The sequence below is a fragment of the Elaeis guineensis genome, chromosome 13 (assembly GCF_000442705.2).
Source record: "Elaeis guineensis isolate ETL-2024a chromosome 13, EG11, whole genome shotgun sequence".
Classification (NCBI taxonomy): Eukaryota; Viridiplantae; Streptophyta; class Magnoliopsida; order Arecales; family Arecaceae; genus Elaeis; species Elaeis guineensis.
This window is the reverse complement of record NC_026005.2, coordinates 9,530,348-9,551,508: the sequence shown is the minus strand read 5'-3', so window position 1 is coordinate 9,551,508 and position 21,161 is coordinate 9,530,348. Positions and strand designations below refer to the sequence as shown.

The 21,161-nt window shown below is 39.5% G+C and overlaps 1 protein-coding gene, 1 long non-coding RNA gene and 1 pseudogene across 2 annotated transcripts; 1 reads left to right on the top strand and 2 right to left on the bottom strand.

Moving 5' to 3' along the window:
- The first annotated feature begins 2,094 nt into the window (after positions 1-2,094).
- LOC105056551 (uncharacterized) lies at positions 2,095-3,725 on the top strand. The gene is made up of 2 exons (XR_012136498.1): positions 2,095-3,102; positions 3,524-3,725. It is a non-coding gene; the product is annotated as an uncharacterized lncRNA (long non-coding RNA).
- A 498-nt stretch (positions 3,726-4,223) lies between these two features.
- On the bottom strand, positions 4,224-4,950 carry LOC105056552 (transcription factor ILI5). The gene is made up of 2 exons (XM_010938773.4): positions 4,711-4,950; positions 4,224-4,614 (listed from the first exon to the last, which is right to left on the bottom strand). Exons 1-2 carry the CDS (start codon positions 4,810-4,812, stop codon positions 4,459-4,461), a joined length of 258 nt encoding a protein of 85 aa, XP_010937075.1. The 5' UTR covers positions 4,813-4,950; the 3' UTR covers positions 4,224-4,458.
- A 909-nt stretch (positions 4,951-5,859) lies between these two features.
- The window catches only part of LOC140853079 (uncharacterized), a 16,963-nt pseudogene continuing 1,661 nt past the window's right edge, over positions 5,860-21,161 (bottom strand).

Here is a 21,161-nt window from a genome sequence, read left to right as displayed (position 1 = left end):
GAACATAAACGTTCCCAAGAGTGAAAGGTATGCAGCACCTTTTTGAGAATTGAATAAATGGAGGAGGTCCTTTTGGTGAAGATTCTTGCATTCCTAGCATGCACAATCGATCCCCCGCCTTTCTCAGTAAACATTAGAGTTTTTTACCCCTTCAATTAGTCCAAAAGTTATGTAGATTGACCTCTCAAATTCAATTGCTCTTTGATAAGGTTCCAAAGACTTCAAGCAATGGGGGCATTTGCTCACCAAATGATTGATAAAATTCTACTTGTGTGCCATATAGGACACAACCATAGCTAATTTCTCATCTCTTTGTAGCCATTTCTCTGTTGCATGGAGTTTGTTATGCAGAGCAAGCCAAAGATCTAAGGATGGCGGCTTTCCAAATGAAGAGTACCAAGTGTAACATTTTCAGAGCCAAATCTTCTCAAACCACGGGAATTGCTGCAAATCAGAGGCATGCGAAGCACTGATGAGGGCAATTTCTAAGCCTCCAAGTCATACCAAATCTAGGTGTACCTATAATGATTTGATGGCAGCGTATAGGCCTTCAAAAGAATCCAACTGTGCCCACGTCACCTTCATAAGAGTTTCTTCGGAAGGCTACCAAGGCTCTAACATGGGCTTGGACATCCGTGCCATCCCACATTAGGATCAAGCACTTATGACTGTCCCAATTCTCAAAAATCGTGCCCGAGTCAAATGCGAACACTGGAAGATCCAATTGTAGGTTTCTCGCCGTCAAAAGTTATCAAACGGTCAGCTAATTTCCTTCTCTAGTCTGTTGACGGCAAACTTAATCCTACCATCATGCGGATAATTATCCTAGAAGCTCTTTTTTGCAGAATTTTCTTAGTTGGGATGACATGGGATTCTAGTCTTTGATTTTTAGTGAAGCTCCAGGAGGCTCCCATGACTTCAGTTTGATCCAACGCACTTAAAACATATAATACTTCCCTATATACTGTTTTGATCAACAATTGAAGCATAAACAAAATTCTCTTAATTAAGATCTTCTTAAATTCATGAGTAGATAGAGATTGCTTGAGTTCCCCTTGTGCTAGGCTACAATCCTACAACCGGTAAAATTCTATGATCATCATATCATCCATTATAAGGTGAGGGAAGGACCTCCTTTTTGATAATATAGCATGGACGTTGTCGTGGACCACTATCTCGGCCGCGTCCTCAATCGTAATCGAGGAATTAGAGGGTTTGGTCCTCGTCGGATGCAGAAACAAGAGGCCAGCAATGGTCGATTTGAAGGAGTTTGGCATGGAAATCCAAATCGACTGGCCTGCTCCAAGAGCCCTTGCTCCTGGTGGATGGCAGTTCAAACCTCGGCCGTAGTCGATGTAGGCTATGACCGACTTGAGAAGGATTTTTCACATAAGGCAATTATCTCAATTAGGAATGAGATCATCCCTCTCTACAGCTACGGAAAGCCCAGATAAGGAAAGAGTTCACTAAGATCAAATCATGCCCTAAGTGGAAACTGATCGACAGTTATATCCGAGCACAAATATGAGGACGATCACCGCTAGCTTCATCCGCGTGCAATATTCAGGAATCAATTAGTCTTCTAAATGTGCATGACTCCAATTCCCCCTTTACAAATAGAGGGGAGCAGGGATCTCAAAGTAAGCTTTCAAAAAATCTCTCTCTGTCTATTCTCCATCTCCTCACTAATTTGAGCGTCGGAGGATTTCCATCGTAAAATACTCCAACCAAGGCTTTTTATAGATTCCATTCTAGCTTTCAGAACTCTCCATCTCGATGCCTTGATTCTGACTGAAAAATAGCTTCTTCGTGTCTATTTGGTTGAAAAATAGCTTCCCCGACCCAAATGTGGGATTTGGCAGCAACAGACATATGTTTCCTCAACACGAGCCACTGACCACAAGATTGAAAATTATTGGCTTTTGCTCCAATAATTTATAATTATTTGAATGGTCTCTGAAATGTTATTATGCACACTCCGACACCGAATGCTATTTATGATATACCATCTGAAATGTCATCCATTTTTTTTAAGACTAAAGACAATGTAACTTGTGAGACATTCAGTTAATTTCTATGGTTACTGCAGAAAGAATTAAGCACAACTTTAGAATACAGACGTGGTAATGTATTCTATTGAGCCTAAACGTTTTGCCTGGCTTTGCCCTTGAGAATCTCTATTTCAAGTATTCTAATGTATTCGGGAGAATAATGGAAGCTCTGATTCCTGGGGTAAGACCGGTGAACTTAGAAGTTCCTACTGGAACCGTGACTCGGATTCATGTTACAAACATTTCTCTCTGTTCCAGTAGCTGGCGTTTTGCCCGCACGAACATTAAAGTACATCAAAGTAAAGTTTTTTTCCCCGCACGAGCCAAAGTAAACCGTGGCAGGGCTCCTAATTCCACCCGAATCCTAGGGGCGAGGCCAGTGGCCACCGTATACAGAGACCGCGTGTCCTCGATGGTTCCCCCCGGCCGTGACGTGGCCCGCGGTTACCCGCCTACGCGGCGGCGTCCTTCACCCAGCTCGCTCCACCTCTATCTTCTTTGACCCCGACCCCGCCGCCCGCCGCCCACTCGAAACGCCACCCCCCCCCCCCATCCACGTGTCACTTCAAATGCCCAACACGTAACACTCCGCCGCGTGGCTTATCAGGAATTCCAAACCCTCTCAACCTCCGCCTCCCACTCTCCTTTCCATAAATGGCGTTCGCCGGACCCCTCTTTGGGCCCTAAAAAACCCTAGACCTAACCCTAGCTGGTGTGTAACCAAAAAAAAAAAACCTAGCTGCTGTAGGTGGGGGCCATGACAGTGATCGTGATGGAGGAAGGGAAGGAGAAGTCGAAGGCGACGGCGGCAGTTTCGGAGGCAAGCTGCCGGCCGCTGATGCACAGCCAGGTGAGGAGGATAAGGGAGGAGGAGCTGAGGATCACGGGCGAGGAGCGGCGGAGCGCCAGGGACCGGATCACACTGCTCCATCTCAGGACCCACGTCGACGCCACCTTGTGCTCGCGCTCGCGGCCAAGCCCGCCGTCTTCCCCTCTCGGGAATAAAGCGGCGATCGGATCGTCCCTCTTCTGATAGCAGAGCCCGGAATTGGTCCGTTCTCAATTCGGTCTTGTTTTCGATTTTTGGTTCTCATTTGAAACTGTCTTCAATCGGAGATTTTTTTTTTTTTTTTTAAAATATATCTGTTTCTTTTTTTAATCGATCGGTCCATTTTATTTAACACGTCTCCAGTCTTAATAACCATTTATTTTATTTTATTTTATTTTATTTTATTTTATTTTTGGCGACAGTAAACGCACCGCCTCAATCCTCATACGGTCAATCCTTACATTTCTGAGCTCCTTCTAGAATCTCAACCGCCTCGTACGTCTCAAAAGACCGATTCTACCCCTAGGGTTCCGTTAAATACCCTCCCTCGTAGGGTTACGACAGTCAATTTTGTTTTTCTTTAAAATTTTATTTATAATAACCTCGTCGATTAACCACGCCGACTCGACTTTTTCGCGTGCAGGTCCGGTCCGGAAACGCGCAGAGTTACGGCCGTAGAAGGGAGCAGGAACTCTTTTTTCAGGTTTTATTTTTTTTCTTCCTTTTCTACCCACCTCCGTTTTGTGGAAAGTACACAGTGTATGTGCAGCTATTGGAGTAATACTTCAGTTTTACAGGGGTATATGTGGAAAGAAGGTCTGCTTCTTTTAGGGGCAACTTTTATTGCTCTGTTTTCCGTCCAACCGTCGCTCAACAAACTTTCTGTGACCGCGGGAGAGAGCCGAGAAAGCTCTGCCGATTGACAGTGGGGACCACATTATAATTGTGGACCCCACGATAATGGCATACGGTTCTGACGCTCGTACACTGGGACGCTGACGCGTCGCGCCGGGTTTGCGGTCCTCCAACGCCGCCAGCCGTCCGATCTCTGCTCCTCGATCGGCATCTTTGTGGGACCCATCCACCATTGCGCTGCTCCGCCGGCAGCACTTAATCCGCATCCGAGACCCAACCCTATCCCTACCCATCGGCTCCCATTGGTCGCAGCGCATTTGCTAGGCGGTTCCGGGGGTGCACAGGAACGGTCTAAGCGCAAAGGGAAGACCGGCTTTTTCTGCAGTTGGATGTATCGCAGACCCATTTCACATGGGCTGCGGATAGATTTGGAGATTAGAAGCAACCACGAAGGTGAGAATAGAATAAAATAAAGCATACGGACCGAGTAGTAGTAGTAGGAGGAGGAGAAGTAGAACAGGATGGATTACATGAGATTCCTCGGCAGCGGTTGTTGGTCGGTTGCTAGGGGAGACAACTCGAGCCAAAAACCTCGAAGAAATATTGTACATGGAAAAGAAAGAAATAGAGAAAGAAAAGCAGCGCCTAATGCTACATCTAGTCTAGTCCTAAGCTTCCAAGTTGCACATTAGGATATAGCGATAATAAGGCTAGCTCTGATACTTAAGACTGAAGGAGACTCCGGACGATCTCGGCCTGGGGGCTGTTGGTGTCCATGGAGGCCATGAGGTCCGAGAGGCGGTCGCTGAGGTCGTCGACCTCCCGGTGGAGGCTTTTGATGTAGTTGCATGTCTCCTTCAGGAGCTTCGACGCCGAAGCCTGCTTCCCATATATAAATATGGTTAGAACTCTAATTAGACTTCACATCCAGCTCGATCGAGTTGGGATGGCAAATGGGCTAAGTTGGGAGCTTACCCTGCTCGCACCTCGTCGGCGGGCCTCAGGGAGCACAGACTGGAGCTTGGAGATGAGCTCATTGATCTCCTCCTCGGTGATCCTGGACCTTCTGCTGGACATTCTTGAGGGGTTTGGATGGGGACCAGAAGGGAAAAGTGGGAAAGATGGAGGAGGGAGATGGTGTGAGCGAGACAGAAAGGCAGATAAAGCAAGCCAACTTTATAGGGGGGTGGGGGAGAAAGGAGGTGAGATGGGAAGGGAGCGATAGCTGGAGAGGCTTGTGTAAGGCCAAGCTAACGACAACATATATTAAGAAAGTTTCTGGGGACTGCATATCCCTACCTGTTTTTTTTGTGGTGGGTCCACCTTGCCGTACTCTCCGCTTACCATGGATTCCAACCACAGTAACAAATTTCGTTCTCCAGATTTTTGAAGAATATGCGAATACGAGATTCGTGCTCTTTTAATTCATGGGACGCCCTGGAACATTGTATGATTGGATAGCTGATCGAGTCCAGAATTCCTTGATGATTCTGAGCTCCATGATGGTATCATTATTGTTGGTGGCAGAGCTTTTAGCTATTTGCCTCTTCTGTGCTTGTTACTTGTATATATAAATAATACGGATTTTGTAATTCCAATTTTTACTTAGTCTCATTCCAAAGTTTAACTGTTCCATTACCTTGTAAACTCATATGGCAAATCTCTTCATTTTTCTTTTTCATCTGCAAGTATCCTGAGCCAACTTACTCGTAAATTCATGACTATTTCTCTGACTGGCCACATGCAAACCATATCAATTAAGCTCCTGCTTCCTGAACTCTTTCTTCCATATTTGGCCGTGGACTGAGATTAATTTGACTCGAAACTTCTGAACTCTTTCCGTCTACTCGAGGCTTTACCTACTTGAAGTCATATATTAAAAAAATATTTACGCTAGACCCAAAAGATGCCTTGTCTCCCTTTTGTCTCTGTATTGTCTTGTCATCCGGAGACCTCTCGGGTAAACATAATCTCCATCCCACATCATCTATAACCAGGGAAGCCTACAACAATATAATTAATCCTAGGCCATGCTCGAAGATTAAGGCACCTAACTAGAGTGTGGAAGGGTCTGAGAGTTTAAGGTGGAAAGATTATAATAACAAGCTTGAGATTTGGCTGCATTTACCCGACGCGGCAATTACGCTGCCCCTGGTTAGCTCTCAGTGCGACACGTGGTGGCCCCGGGACAGGAGGCGAAGGCGCCCTCGCCGGGAGGCCGGTGTGGTTGACGTGGACCGGCAATGCCACGTGTTGGGCCCCATGGTGGGCCACGCAGGCACCGCGGGGTAGAGCCACGTGACCGGGTGCGGGATGCCCAGCCAACGCTGCACGGGCCCATGGCCCATTTATGGCCATCATGTGACGCAGGCTGCTAGCGGTGGTGCTGGTGGAAGTGGTAGTACGGATACCCCTCTGCTGCGCCTCTTGTGGTTGGTTGGGGTGAAAAAAGAAGGCACCTAACCAACGGCACCCTTAGAGCCGTAGCAGGGCCCTCCTGTCCTCAATTGAGAACTAATTGTCAGGGAGGCAGTGTCCATTCCGCGAAGTAGCTCAACATGTGAGGAATTCCTCATAGAGGAACCTTCATGGGACTTTCCACTCCATTCTCAATGGGCAAAATGGCGAGTGATCTCGGTTCAAGGCGAGAACAAGGGTAACTCTAGGGGTGGGCATCAGTACCATGTGACTAGAAGGAGACGTGATTTAAACTAGATGTGGAGATCAGAGAATAGAGGTGGTCTCCTCTCACCAACATGTGTTACATACATAGATCCCGGATGCTCACATGCAGCCTTAACTCCCACGTTTTATGAGACTAGCTACCTGATACAAAAAACAAATTAACTTTGATACATCCACCGCCTATATGTTCCACCTATATTTTTAACAAAGGACCTAGTCCGCTAGATCATGCCTAATGCTTGTTGATGTTTTGCTGGCATCTATAGGCTTGATAGATGGTCCTATTATATATTATTATGGGTATAAGTGGGTGTGGGGAGAAGGAATTCTTGGGTGGAGATAGCAAGTGGGAATGGGGCCTTGGGGGAGGAGGAGATTGTGGAAAGAGGGCGATGTCAGAAGACTAGTGGTCAAGTTGGGCGTACGCCATGCACGTCCTCTTCAGACGTAACTGCATGGGGCGGGCGGGGCTGCATGGGATGCTTCCCCGGAGTGGGCACCCACACGTGGTCGTGCTTTCAGGGGGCGCTACGCGACTGGCTAGCCTTTAAATAGGTGTGGAACGAGAGAGAGAGAGAGAGGGAGAGGGTTTTCACCGACGTGGTGGGGCCGGGTAGAGCACTGACGGAGAGGTGAGATGTGGGGCCCATCCAAATTTTGGACTGTACCAACCGTAAAAGCAGCCAACTGCCACCACAGGTTGGGTTTATCTTTTGGTCCCGACCAGCTTCGAGGCTGGCCATATTGGACCCATGAGATGTGGCCACGTGAGCATTGTTAAGTTAATCAACGGGCATGGGGCTTTAGAGATTATATCCTGGCCATCAATTATAGCTGCTCATTTCTGCAGTAATACATCGAGATAAATATTTGGTGAACGGAGGTCATAAAAATCAATGACAGTGATTGGCGGTGCGTAGGGCCATGTGATGCACGCTATGTAGTATATAATCTCTCCAATATGAGACTTATATCTGATGTGCCCGTTAAAAGGGTGACGCACGACCGATGCTCCATTGAGTGATCAAAAGGATCAAATGTGTTACTTTACACCTAACTGGCTCCTGCAAAGACCATAAATCTGTACTCCCAAAAAAATAAAGAATATTGAATGAGACTTCACAAGTGGCTTGACGAGGAATATGATTCCTTTGTCGTGAATCCTGAACTAATTTTATTAGGAGTTATTTAATTTTTACTTGACCTATGCTAGTACATCCTTTTGGTGTCATTGAACTTGTCCGATTTAATTTTTTCTTCCTTATTTTTGGAGAGCAATGATACAAACAACACCAATCACTTCACTAAAATTATGGAATGAGTAATCTATTATAAACAACTTACAATATTTTGATACTATTTGCCGGCCATATGGAATAATCTGGAAGATCCAAAATAAAACCAATGATATTGCTAGACATAATGGAGGTAACCAATCAATGTAGATCAATCCGAAACTTAATTCAGAACCAATATAGCATCTATGGATATTTAAGATTGAAATATATCGAATCCATGCTTTTTTAATGAATAGGTCCAATCATAATTTCAAATATAAAATCCATAGAAAGTTATATGCTCTAGTTGTTGAATATCTGAAAATAATTTAAAAAAGTAATATATAATTAATGTCATCATATTTATTCTCATTCTAATTTTGTCTTTAGTCACTTTGTACTATATCAATTTATTAAATAATAATATAATTTTTAATAATATTAAATTGATATTTCATAAACGTATCATCAAAGATATTAATATTTTTTTAGATTGATAAAGATCTATTTTATAGTGCTGGGGCTGTTGAGGGGGATAAAAAAAAAAAAGAAGAAGAAGAAGAAGGAGGAGGAGGAGGAGGAGGAGGAGATTGTAATATGGATGGCAGCCCACCATTAGATCATGCCCTTTGGGGAACAAAATTAAGAATTTTTTTTTGAGAGAAACAAATTAAGAATCCAACGCCCATAAATAAGCTTTGGCCGACTCCTCTCTCCCTCTCTCTCTCTCTCTCTCTCATCTTGTCTGTGTTGGGTCCAGCTCTTTAGTTTCCTCCTTTGGCTCCATTTGTTAACCTTTGGGCTTATTATATATAATAAAGGGTGTACTGCCATTGCTCTTGTTTGTTGATAATGACTACCGTAACTGTTGCATTACAGCAGCCGTGGTGGTAGCCAACCATGCAAAAAGGGATGATGTTAAGGATGTTTAATGCCCGCTATAATGGCCGATGTCGACCGTCATGTCACCATTTTTATGTATCCTTAGTCAGAGAGCCATCATAACTACAATGTTAGTCTTTTAAACAGTACTAATGATATCGACTGATCTGAAGGGCTACTAAAAGTGCTAACATAATATATATGCCATCATTCACTCCCAAATATTAGGAACAGTGCCGGAGCCTCTTATTGGCCTTACAGATTCCCTAAAAGCTCATCTATGAACTCATGCATATGACAATAATGGAATATTAAATGACTCCTAATTAGCAAGAGAGATTGTAAACCGGTGATATAGCTTTTTAATCAGTAGGGATATAACCTCCACTGAAATGGATAGTATGGACCAGCTGGGGAATGAACTCAAGTTACAAGGTCAGTGCCATCGTTAATTATCAACATACAGGATCACTAACACAGTGCATGGATCTAAAACATCTTTACATAAAATGCTTAGCAACCAATGACTCCAGCAGTTTAAGCAATTAGATATGGGATCAACAATGTATATCAAGTTTTAACCTCAGCCGCTGGTTTTATCTACAGCTCCACAGAGAGAATGAGAAAAAGAGATGCCTTCCAACTATACGTTCTTCTCCGACACATCGGCGGTATTAATTATACAATTATTGGTGGCCAACCTGAGAATTTTGTACTCGTGGAGAACTGTTTTTTTCTTCAAATCACTTTTATAACAAGGGCAAAGCAGACTTCTAGGGTTGATGAATTTATACAATGATTTAATAGAGGAGTGATTAGGTATTAACTTCCAATAGGGACTCACAACATAAAGGAGGTTGGATAAGCTATGTAGCTCTTCCGCCTCTGACCTTGGCAATGGTAAGTAAATGGAAATATCAGTGCTGCTGTCTCCACTTCCACCGAGAGACTAACAAGGCATGGAGCCAATGCTAACATCAAAATGCATAAAGTCGTAGAAAGAGATTTGTCAGACTAATCTAATATATATATTATAAAGTAGAAATTGAGAGAGAGTTTCTTAGTATTTAAAATTTTTCATATAAGTAATTTTTTCTATGCCATGTGTCCTCCTATCTAACAATCCTTCAAGCATTAAATTCAAACTTTGGATTAATAAAAAACTACATTAAGTCTTATTTATATGAATTAAATTATGTTATTAAGGTATGATATTATTGCATTCTTACAATTAAAGTCTATTTTTATAAATAGTTGAGAATATGAAATGACACTAAGAATTTGAATGAATATTATTTTATTATTTATTTATAATTTTTTTCCACATGAACAGATCTAGAACCCATGCGCAACATACAGGCTCAAAACTAATTCTATATTATTATGGAGACTAGTCTTTCAATAACTCAACCACTTATTATCAACATCATTTAGTGAGCATCATTTAGAGATCTTCACTTGTTTCTCATTATGATGGTATTTCATTGTTGACAATTTTTTTCACATCTGGCTAGAGGTGCAAATGGGTTATATTGATCTGTGACCTATTCCGACCCAATCCGTATAGATCCGATTTGAACCATTTTAAAGGATCCATAGAGCCGAATTGGACTTTAAAATCTGACCTATTCCATTTTTCAGGTCTGATCTAGGTTTATTGTATTCTGACCCGATCTGATCCATGAAGACTTTTGAGTTGATTGGAGTCTTCAAATAAATGATCCGATCCGATCCAACCCAATCTGAATTTAATATGAAATTCGAACACTCATCCAAACTATGACATCTCCTAACTTAGACTAAATCTCTTAGGAGCTTTATATTTTACAGTGGAATTATGGACAATATAGATAAAATAATAGCATCGCTAGCAGTCTATATATACCAGCATATCAAGCATTATTCTAAAAATTGCAAGTGTAGCTTGAATACATAATACTTGACCTCGAACCATTAGAGCAAGATAATTTTTCAAAAAATTTAGATAAAAAAATGAGTAATCAAAAGGTATAATTATCAACATAATGAGCAGCTACACAATAGATTTGCAACATCTTTTATTTATTTTCGTATGTATTTATTAATTTATATACCCACAACTATCACTCCAAGGTCATGATTTCTTGAAACAATTATATCCTTAAAGTATTTGTACTCGGCCGGCTATCCCAACCCAACTCAGTAAGACAACTGAATTCTGACATGTCACATTTTATAGTGATACTATCCAAACTTTAAAAAAATTTATTCAATTTGTTTTAACCCTTTCTATTCACACTACTATGAGTCATCACTACTTGCAACTAACTCTTAAGCCTCCATTCATTTTTAATAATATACAGGATTCATTGCTCTTGATCCGTAGATCGCTACCATAAAGTTAGCCTTATACTTTCATTTCTTGAAAAGGACATATTTCAATGAAACTAGCAATTATTTAATTTGGTGATCCTATGATTTAATTGGTGAAGAGAATCATATCTTGTGTTTCTAAAATTTTTCTTATGCCAAAATTTCAATCTAAGTATTGAGTTTAAATTCTCATGAAAAAGAAATGATTGAAACTTATATTGAGCTAAAAAAATCACTGCTATTATTAAGATAACTTATGTTGACCTAGATTCGATCCGGATTCAAATTAAATCTGTATTTCATGGATTAGGACTGGGTTATATATGAACCCGACCCGATCCAAGTAATTCATTGAATCAAGAAATTTGATCATACATGGATCCAACCGAACCCAATCCGATCTTCTATTGAACTGGCTTTAAGTCAAATATTCAGATCTGATCAAAAAATCGGATCAGATCGGAGTCATTCATGATCCGATCTGATTTGACCTATTTGCACCCCTATATCTTACAAGATCTCAATGGACTTCATTGCTATCTCATCAAGATTTAAGACTTCAAGCATGTTATAATCAGCAGGAGAACATTCATATTTCCAAGTCGCAAATACATTCCCTTGGTCTTTGCTTCCAAGCAGTTAGGTGTGCCGGTCACATCTCTCACCGTCTCCTATGAATCATAGAGATGCTTGTTCCTCGGTGCACAAAACGTGCAATCTATGGTCCTTGTCATGCGACTCTTCAACCAATGTCATTTGATGTTGAAAGAATGAAATAGAAGAATTAACCTCCAGAAATGATTTGGCATTGAAGCAGGTGTGCATGTTGCACTAAATTTACTTCCATTGGGTCTTTCCGACATTTCTTTAATAAGAATTTGCGTTGCTTGTCGAATCCTTGTGGATAGAAAATGCCTTTTTCTTTTTAATTTGTGAGACTAATGATAACAGTGCCATCAAAAATTTCATACAAATGATAGAACAATTGTCCACATGATATGTCAAACGCTTGAAGAAACATCGATCTCTATAGGGAGGAAAGGATAACCTCCTCCAAGTAAGAGATGTTTGCAATTATTAGGCCTATCTTATTTGTCATAACACCTTAGCATTCACTGTTGCTTCTCTGATATATATCTGGAGCTTGAAAAGTACATCTCCTTTGAACTATATTTTCAAAGGTGAGTTGTATTTATCACAAGTTCAGAATGTAATGCAGGTTAAACGTTAACATCTGTAATGGGGAATAATTTATATTTCCGTACTTGAATCCATTAACAAGACAAGCAACATTATTTTCTTGATACTGACTCAAAATTCCAGCTTCACGATGATGAAAATCATTTTCAGAAATTGTACAATCGTCAACTGTATAACTTGTGATCATGATTGTGTGAAACGATTTCTCTAAGTGGCCAGGAAAATCACGTGTCTAATGGTTGTCCCACATGTCTGATATTTGTTTCCAAGAGGAAAAAAGTGAATTTGTTACGTTACCATTTCACTATTGTCATGATATGATATCGTAGCTTCCGTGGCCTTCAACTATCAAGCAATTTTGGCTTCAGATTGTCTATTGACAGCAATTCTCCATCGGCCACCCCCGTAGACTTTTGCACCATAAAATTTTGTACCATCATGGATAACCATTAAGTCATCAATCCTTAATTAACACGGTGTACTATACATCACACTACAGTATCTCATTATATTCCAAAAATTATTGGGAGTCCTATCTTTGAAATAGATGATGTGGTAACTATCCATGATCATATAAGACTCTGCTATGCAAAAATTACACCATAGGGGGGCTGAATCTTTGTCTCCGATACAAAAATGGTATAAACTATCAGCCACTACTTCAAGATTTACACCTCCTCTCCAACAGCCAATGAATTCTTTCGCGCTTTTCATACCTTTCATCGTAGGGAAACAAATTGTTTACGGGCCAGTACATATTGTAGATGCTTACGGAGGTTCCATGATTTGATTCCAATCCTTCTAAAGAGATCTCAGGATAATTTTTTTTTTTTTAATCTTTTTAAAGATCTCTTATTCTGTCTAATTATACTTAAAGAGGGCTGGTCTTTATATATATATATATATATATAAAGGGATACGAAAACACACTAAACATGTGCATATGGAGATCTAAACATTTAATTTCCATGTATCCGGTCTTGTCAGCCATGTGTTAAAATCTAGCAGACGGATATATATCCTCATGCAGCCTTGTGTTACACATCCAATATAAAATTTTTCCTCTCGTAGGAGTGCTTCCATATTTTCAAGCCAAACTCAGGCCATCTCCCAGAAGGAGAGAGGTCTAATTATTAACCAGTTTGATTGATTGTTATCCTAGTACATGAATGTGCTGCCAAGTGTCAAGTGCTGATTTCCAGAAAAGATTGCCTGCTGTCCAAAACAGTACAGCCTTTCAGAGGCCAGATCTTTAAAGATCTGGTAATCTATCACCCCACATCGGTCGAGTAGAACTATGGGGATACGGTCAGATACGGAGAAACATATATACCAAGAAAATTTCTTCAAATGGTAAATGGTACCCAACTAAGTTGCAAATGGACACTGTTGACATAACCATCAGTGGACTGGTAGCTGACCTCACTGACATATTTCTTTTTGAAAGGGAAGTTGGCGCCTGCAACACTGTTAAAAAATCTCTCCAAGTGGGCTACAGTAAGATCCGGTGGTCCTCTTCCTGTTGTTGAGGGAATGCCTCACCAGATTTGAGAAAGCCTACCAACTCTGGATCCTACCACCTTTCACCTTTGTTATTGGTTTTAGCTAGTTATCTCCAACTTCTGGTTACACACACACACACACACACATATATACATATCTGAGCTTAGTTCCTCTTTCCCTACTTTGTGGATTAAAGCCACCGTGCAGTCCTAAGAACTGGAGGGGCAATGGTAATTGGAGACCTTTTACAGTTAGTAGGATTCACGGGCGATAAGCCATGGAGATTTGGACCATGTGTTAATGGTACTGAGGTTAGAAGTGATGTACTCATTGTCGGGGGACTGTTAAGCGTGAGCCTAGTGCTTGGGGATGGTGGGGTTCTAATGCCTCCAGAAGGATAGACAGCCTTCGCATCTAAACTTTATCAACCTTCAATCATTGAAGAACACGAAACATGCAATGATTCAAGATATAATTGTATATAAGTGCAAGTTAGAAGTTACTGAATTGGTCATTCGATGTTAGATCCAAAAGCTTATCACATGGCATGTGCATTAGGAATGCAGATTCCGATGCTTCACATATCCAAATTATGCCTCTAATTGCTCAGACAATTAATATTATAACTGACGTAGCTACAGAAAGCCTTCCATTTAAAATTCATATACATATTGTATGATTCTTTTTAGTACTGTCTTAAATTGGACTGAATCCCACATTTTTTAAGAGACTCAAGATTCTGATCCATTAAATGACACTCAGTTCAACTAGGGGAGTTTTCAGCTAGGTGGGTAACTGAGTGAGCTTAGCTAGCCAAATTCTGCCAAAGCCAAATGTGGTACGAATCAAACAAACTCAAGCTTAATTCGGTAACATCGCATACTGCTAGCTAACAGCTCATCGCATACTTCATACTTTATTTTCCACATTTCAGCTTAGAGCAGAGGAGTTTCAGTTGTTAAATTGAGATCCTTGTAATGCAACTTACAATGATACAAAATAGAATGAACATCTAGTTTTTTGCAGTAATTATATAAAGTGAATGCTGTTTTAATCAAGATGACCACAACCAAATCTTGAACTGATTTACTACGTGAGCTAGCATTTGTAAAGCTAGAATCAATATAAGCACGAACTCTGCATGAATTACTGGATCAATTGATGCCTATAATTTCAGCAAAAAGTGTTTCAACTTTCAACCTAATGAATACATGCAGTGCTCTTATTCACGCTATACACCAAAACCACCAAAGCATCACCAAATCAAGCTCGGTTTTCAGATTAACTCAAGGATGCAAGCACTTGTTCCAATCTTGAGCTGAACTCAGACTGAGTTTTATTTTGATTGGCTGTCTCAATGTTACTAGACTTACTTCATATTGATTGGATTCCATTCATAGGAAGTCCTCCACCTGATCCAGTCCAATTGTATCGATTGGCTGTCACAAAAGACTTGCAGGGATCTCATCTGATTCCTGGTCCCTCAATTAACTTCTGAATCAAGGTCATCCTTTTCTTTTCTTCTTGCTGATTGCATGGATGATGTACACACCGCCGCAGTTTGTCCACCACATGATTGCAATGGAACAGCATTCATCATAGACACCAGGAGGGAACACTGTAGACTGAAGATGGGGCAATTAGGGACACTAGCATCACTGATCACATGCTAATGTCTTTTGTAGCATGCTCTCTTCCAAGGGAGCTCCTGTTTCCGCTTACCGGGATCGGTGCAATGGTCGCCATGGAGGCTATAAACTATAGCTTTCAAGAATTGTTCTCAATTCTATTGATCATTTACAATTTGCTAGCTGAGCCATGGCCATCCTGCTCTCGGCATAATGTTCGATAATGACAAGTATTAGATCCGACAGAAGGCTGCAACAAGATGTTTTTCGCTCTTATACAACTATTATATGTACCAATGTTTGCAGTCTATAATTTATTGTTTTTCCATTGTCCTGTACCAATAGCAGTGGAGATTGTCTGCAGCTTGAGTGCAAATTTCTACATCACTTGAGTGCGTGGCTGGCATTATTGCACTGATGCAGGATGAAAATTGTGAAGATGTCTCATTGTCCCCTAAAAATTACCAACTGAGGTCCCATTGTATTACAAAGAACAGCAATCCAGGTAACTTCTACAGCTACGGTTGCAGCATTCCACTCTCAATTCTAATTGATGCTTTTTTTTTCATGTAAAAAATGGTATTTCTCATTGCTTACCTCTTAGTTTTTTTTTTTTCATCTTCTCAAGTCAATTACACTAAATCCCCTATGCATCATGCTCCTCTGAGATGGAATCCCCCGCCTCAGCTTAACGTTAGAGAATTAATTAAAGTATATGTAATTTAAAGAACATGATTTCAGCAAGCATGTAATATGTTAAATCACAGGAACTAAGTCTAGAATCCTGAATTTTCAGTAATGAATCCTTCAAAGGATTCAAGAATCCATAGAAGATGTTGTTTGGGATCCAGCAGGATTAGGCTGGATTTTCTATAGGAAGCAGGCTTGCTCGCCCGCACAGCCGTGTTCTACTAAAAAGCCATTCCAATCTTAGCCTAAATCCATCCATGGATCTGTTGGTCTGCAGGGAAAAAAAAAAAAAAATCTATGAAATCCTTTTTTTTTCCTCACATGGGATTTGGGCTGGGGCAGGAGGACATGGGTTTGATATTGGCCCTACCCAAATAGGCTGCGCACTATATAGAGCCAATAGAAAGTCCAGTTCAATCCTGCTAGATTTTCCAAATAGGTTGGATAACGGCTTTCAATCTTCAAAGAATTTGTTAAACGAGAATTTTTTTTGTACATTACATGTGGTGTAGAAAAAAAATACTGTCTCATCTGATTGGATCATGTAATCACTATTTTTCAATACATATTTAATGTTTATAATTTTATTTTTTTATTTAAAATTTTGAATGACGAAAATATCTCTTTTTTTCTCAAAAATTATGATATTATATGACCATATTATGATATCTTGCGGTCAAATTATGATTTTCTACATACAGTATATCATATTTTTTTTTTTTCAGAAGTCATTAAGAGGAAAAGATATTTTTATCATTGAAAATTCATAAAATTTTTAAATAACAAAAATATCTCTCCCTTCCTTGTAGAATCTATTGTGGCTAAATTATGAATTTTTATGTGCATGAAACCATAATTTTATCGCAAAATATCATAATATGGTCACATAATATCATAATTTTTTTTTAAAAAAAAGAGATATTTTTATTATTTAAAATTTTAATCGAAAAGATAGAACTGTAGATATTAAATATATGTTGAAAAACAACGACTACGTAACATAATCAAATAGGGTGGTATATTTTTTTCGCACCGCATGCTGCGGTGCATAAATGATTACACTCCATTAAACATATAATTCTATTTGCAGCTTTTCCAACCTGACGACAAAAGACCATATAGTCATATAGGCAGAGGATTGGATCAACACTATTGACATTATGGGCCAACAACTCAGGCAGTGTGGGTGTCCAGAGATCATCTAGGATGCCTGCGAGAGTTCATTTCGAATAAAAATAAAGCCATGCTACCAACACACCCTAATGGCCCAAAATGAAAGCAGAGGACAAATGTCAAACATTGTGCGATTTAAGAACTAGTCCCATGTTGGATAGTTGAAGAACTCTAGCGTGGTGCTTCCGTACCATGACGTATCCACTTGCAAGCCTAAGCTTGCAGATTGGATTTTAACATGATATCAGAACCAGGATCCTACTCGGTGCCAATATCTCTATTCTCTCCCATACTAACCCGCAGAATGCCAGAATTGACGAAGAGGGCTACCTGGATGCCACCTTTTGTAGTTTTCTTTTTAAATGAACAGGGAGGTATACAGCCACCCTGCCATCATGGTTATGTCCCTTCGAGCTCATAGCTAGCGTCCATACTTCTTAAAACTTCTGACGAAGATGACAACCTACTGAGAAAGTGAGAAGAAAAGATGATGCTGGCGATCATGGCAGCTCGTATTTCATATTGTTATGGAGAGTTTTGAAGGAAGTTCTTACGGTCAGACAATAATACAGGAATGGGCAATGCCGTCTCGCATTAGATAGGAAAGAGTTGTCCGAGTTTTCCTTTTTCTTTTTTCCTTTCTATATATATATATATATATATATATATATATATATATATATATATATATATATTGTGTGTGGGGTGGGGAGGTTCAAAGACCCATTTCACCCAGCATGTGAGGTAATCAGGTCACGTTAGATGGGTAACACAGTGGAACATGTCAGTGTAATAGAGGGCTTTACGAGAAGCAGGTGAAGAAGTGCTACATCATTGAAAAGTAGAAAATAGTTATTACACCTCAAATCCAGGATATAACATGGTTATGCCACCGAAGAATGGGCCCACAATGATACGAAATCAAAATTCATCTTCTTAATATAATAACAGGTGCATCATAACTAAATATAATAATAAAGTTCAATTCAAATATTTAATTAAATCAAAACTGGTTCAAAGTATCTAAATCCAAAGATGAAATAATCCAAGCCTCAAAATTCATAATAGCTACAATCCATAAACTGAATTCCTAATACAAAATTTTCAAGCTTGCTTTGCTGATTTCCAAGCCTGGATTCCTTTTTCACCAGTCCTAACCTTATTTCTCTGTACAAGAAAAAAAAACAAAAGAATATGAGCTACACTAGCTCAGTAAGTAGACTTCCGCTTCCTTACCGGATCAAGCATAAGTTTTCTATGATAATGCATCATTTAGCAAATAACAGTTATTATAAAAATAAATATTTCATAGAGTGTATAATAAAACAAGTTATAAGCTCATCATGCATGCATAAATCATGTATATTTTTCAATCATGAATCATAAATCATTTCTGTCATATATTTGTGTTATGTTTCAAAAATTTTACTCACAGATGTTCGTGCTAAGATCGCTATTATAACCGTGACAGGACCATATTTCTTAATCGACAGAGTTCTTAATTCATGTGCCAACTTTATACCCGCTGGCAGGGCCATATTTCGTGTGGATGCTAGCTCCGGATGTCGACCTTCCTGAAGGAATTCATTCATAGCTATCTGAAATTTTTTGAAATCTTTATATCTTTTTCTTAAACCATACATATACATAGAATAAAATCTCATACTTCATAATCATGCAACTTTTATAAAATATATTCATGCAATCAATGTTCATAATAAAATATGCTTTTTCATATCACATATGTCGATCCTGATTTTACGAAAAATATGACTTCATCAATAAGAGATCATATGCATAAAAATCATGGAGATTTAAAAATAAATAAAGAGCGTAAGATCTACATACCTTGATCGTCCTGGAAGAGATCATATGCATAAAAATCATGGAGATTTAAAAATAAATAAAGAGCGTAAGATCTACATACCTCGATCGTCCTGGACCTTTTAATCTTCCTTAAAAGAATCGGACAGTCTTATTTAAAATATTAAATTATCAATAAATTTTATATATTTAATAAAATTACATAATATAAGGTGATGACCGATTTGATGATCAGTCCAATAAATCTCCCTCCTTCGGCTCTAAACTGATTTAAGGTTATAGGTCCCTAGAAGTGGAGAAGATGGCCTAATAGAGGATCCATAGGGCTTCTTAGAGAGAAAATTTTTAGAGAGAGAAAGTAGAGAGAAAGTTCAATTTTAGAGAGAGAATGACTTAAGAGAGAGATGAGAGAAACTTTCTCTCATGTGTATTATTATTATTTATTATTATTATTATTATATATATATTTTTCTTTTCTTTTCTTTTTCTTTTTCTTTTTTTTCTTTTTCTTTTCCTTTCATTATTATTATTATTATTGTTATATATATATATATTTCTTTTCTTTTCTTTTACTTTTTCTTTTTCCTTTTATTATAATAATAATAATAATAATAATTATATATATATATATATATATTTTCTTTTCTTTTTCTTTTCTTTTTCTTTTTATTATTATTATTATTATTATTATTATTATTATTATATATATATATATATATCTTTTTTTTCCTTTTTCTTTTCTTTTTCTTTTCTCGTGGCCTTCTTTGGTCGAAATAGGAGACCTAGAGGTCCCCCTGTCTTTGATCGATCGTTCACGACCGTACCTTATCCGACGGTGGCCGACGGCAAGGGGCGACCTTTTCGGGTTCAGAGAGGCCAGAGCTGGCAGTCGGCGGTGATCGTCGGCGCCTTAAAATTCAAGAAAAAGGAGAGGCCGAACAGGGCTTCCTTTTTCGACGAAATCCGACGACTCCTGTCGCCGGCAGTCGTGCCCACCGACATGAAAAAGAAGGGAGAGAAGAGAGAAAGAGGAGGAAGGACTTACCACAGCCTCTGATGACTCCCACCAGCGTGAAATCGCGGTGAGCACGAGTCGAGGGGCCGCGGCTTCAATCGAGAAAATCAGAGAGGAACTCCAACGATCGTTGGTGATTGTTATGTCCTCTCTTAGAGAAGAGGAGGGTTCTTATAGGGCTCGTCCTAAGATCCTTTAATGGCCATAGGACTCTGATTTCTGATCAGAATTGGGGAAGGAGAAGACTCCGATCGGGAGTCTTCTTCCCCCTCTCTTTTTTTTTTATCTGGGTGGGCTTAGTGGACTTTAGGCCCAATGGGTCGGGTTATCACATTCTACCCCCCTAAAAAAAAATTTCGTTCTCGAAATTTAACATACCTTCATTTTCAAATAAGTGTGGATATCTTGTCTTCATGTCATCTTCAAGCTCCTAAGTAGCCTCTCTCTCTTCATGATTACTCCAATGAATCTTCACATATGGAATGATGCGCCATCTTAGAACTTGCTCTTTTCGATCAATAATTCGAAAGAAAAATTCTTCATAGGTTAAGTCTTCATGAACTTGCAATGGCTCATACTTTATCACATTATTTGGATCAGGTACAAACTTTCTCAGTAGTGAAACATGAAAGATATTGTGCACTTTGGATAAATCTGGTGGTAAAGCTAGTTCGTAAGCAACATCTCCTACTCGATTTAAAATTTTAAAAGGTCCAATATATCGCGGACTCAGCTTGCCATGTCTCCCAAACCTCGTGACATCCTTAGTAGGTGATACTTTTAGAAAAACATGCTCACCAACCTGAAATTCGAATTCTCTTCTTTTTCTATCTGTCCAACTCTTCTGTCTATCCTGTGCTACCTTGAGTCTTCTCTTGATCAGATAAATTTTATCTCTATCATCTTGAACTAACTCGGGACCTATTAATTTTTTTTCACCCACTTCATCCCAATACAGAGGAGATCTATACTTTCTTCCATATAGAGCTTCATAGGGTGCCATCCGGATACTAGAATGAAAACTGTTGTTATATGCAAATTCAATCAATGTCACATGATTATCCCAATGTCCTCCAAAATCAAAAGCACAAGCTCTTAACATATCCTCAAGAGTTTGAATTGTCCTTTCAGATTGGCCATCAGTCTGGGGATGGAATGTAGTACTAAGCCTCAATTCTGTCCCCACAGCATTTGAAA

Bases quoted from the DNA above. Each gene is read 5' to 3' on its own strand.
- LOC105056552 (XM_010938773.4), bottom strand. From the start codon at position 4,812: ATGTCCAGCAGAAGGTCCAGGATCACCGAGGAGGAGATCAATGAGCTC. The intron at 4,615-4,710 runs GTAAGCTCCCAA...TATGGGAAGCAG, and splicing joins GCCGACGAGGTGCGAGCAGG to GCTTCGGCGTCGAAGCTCCT.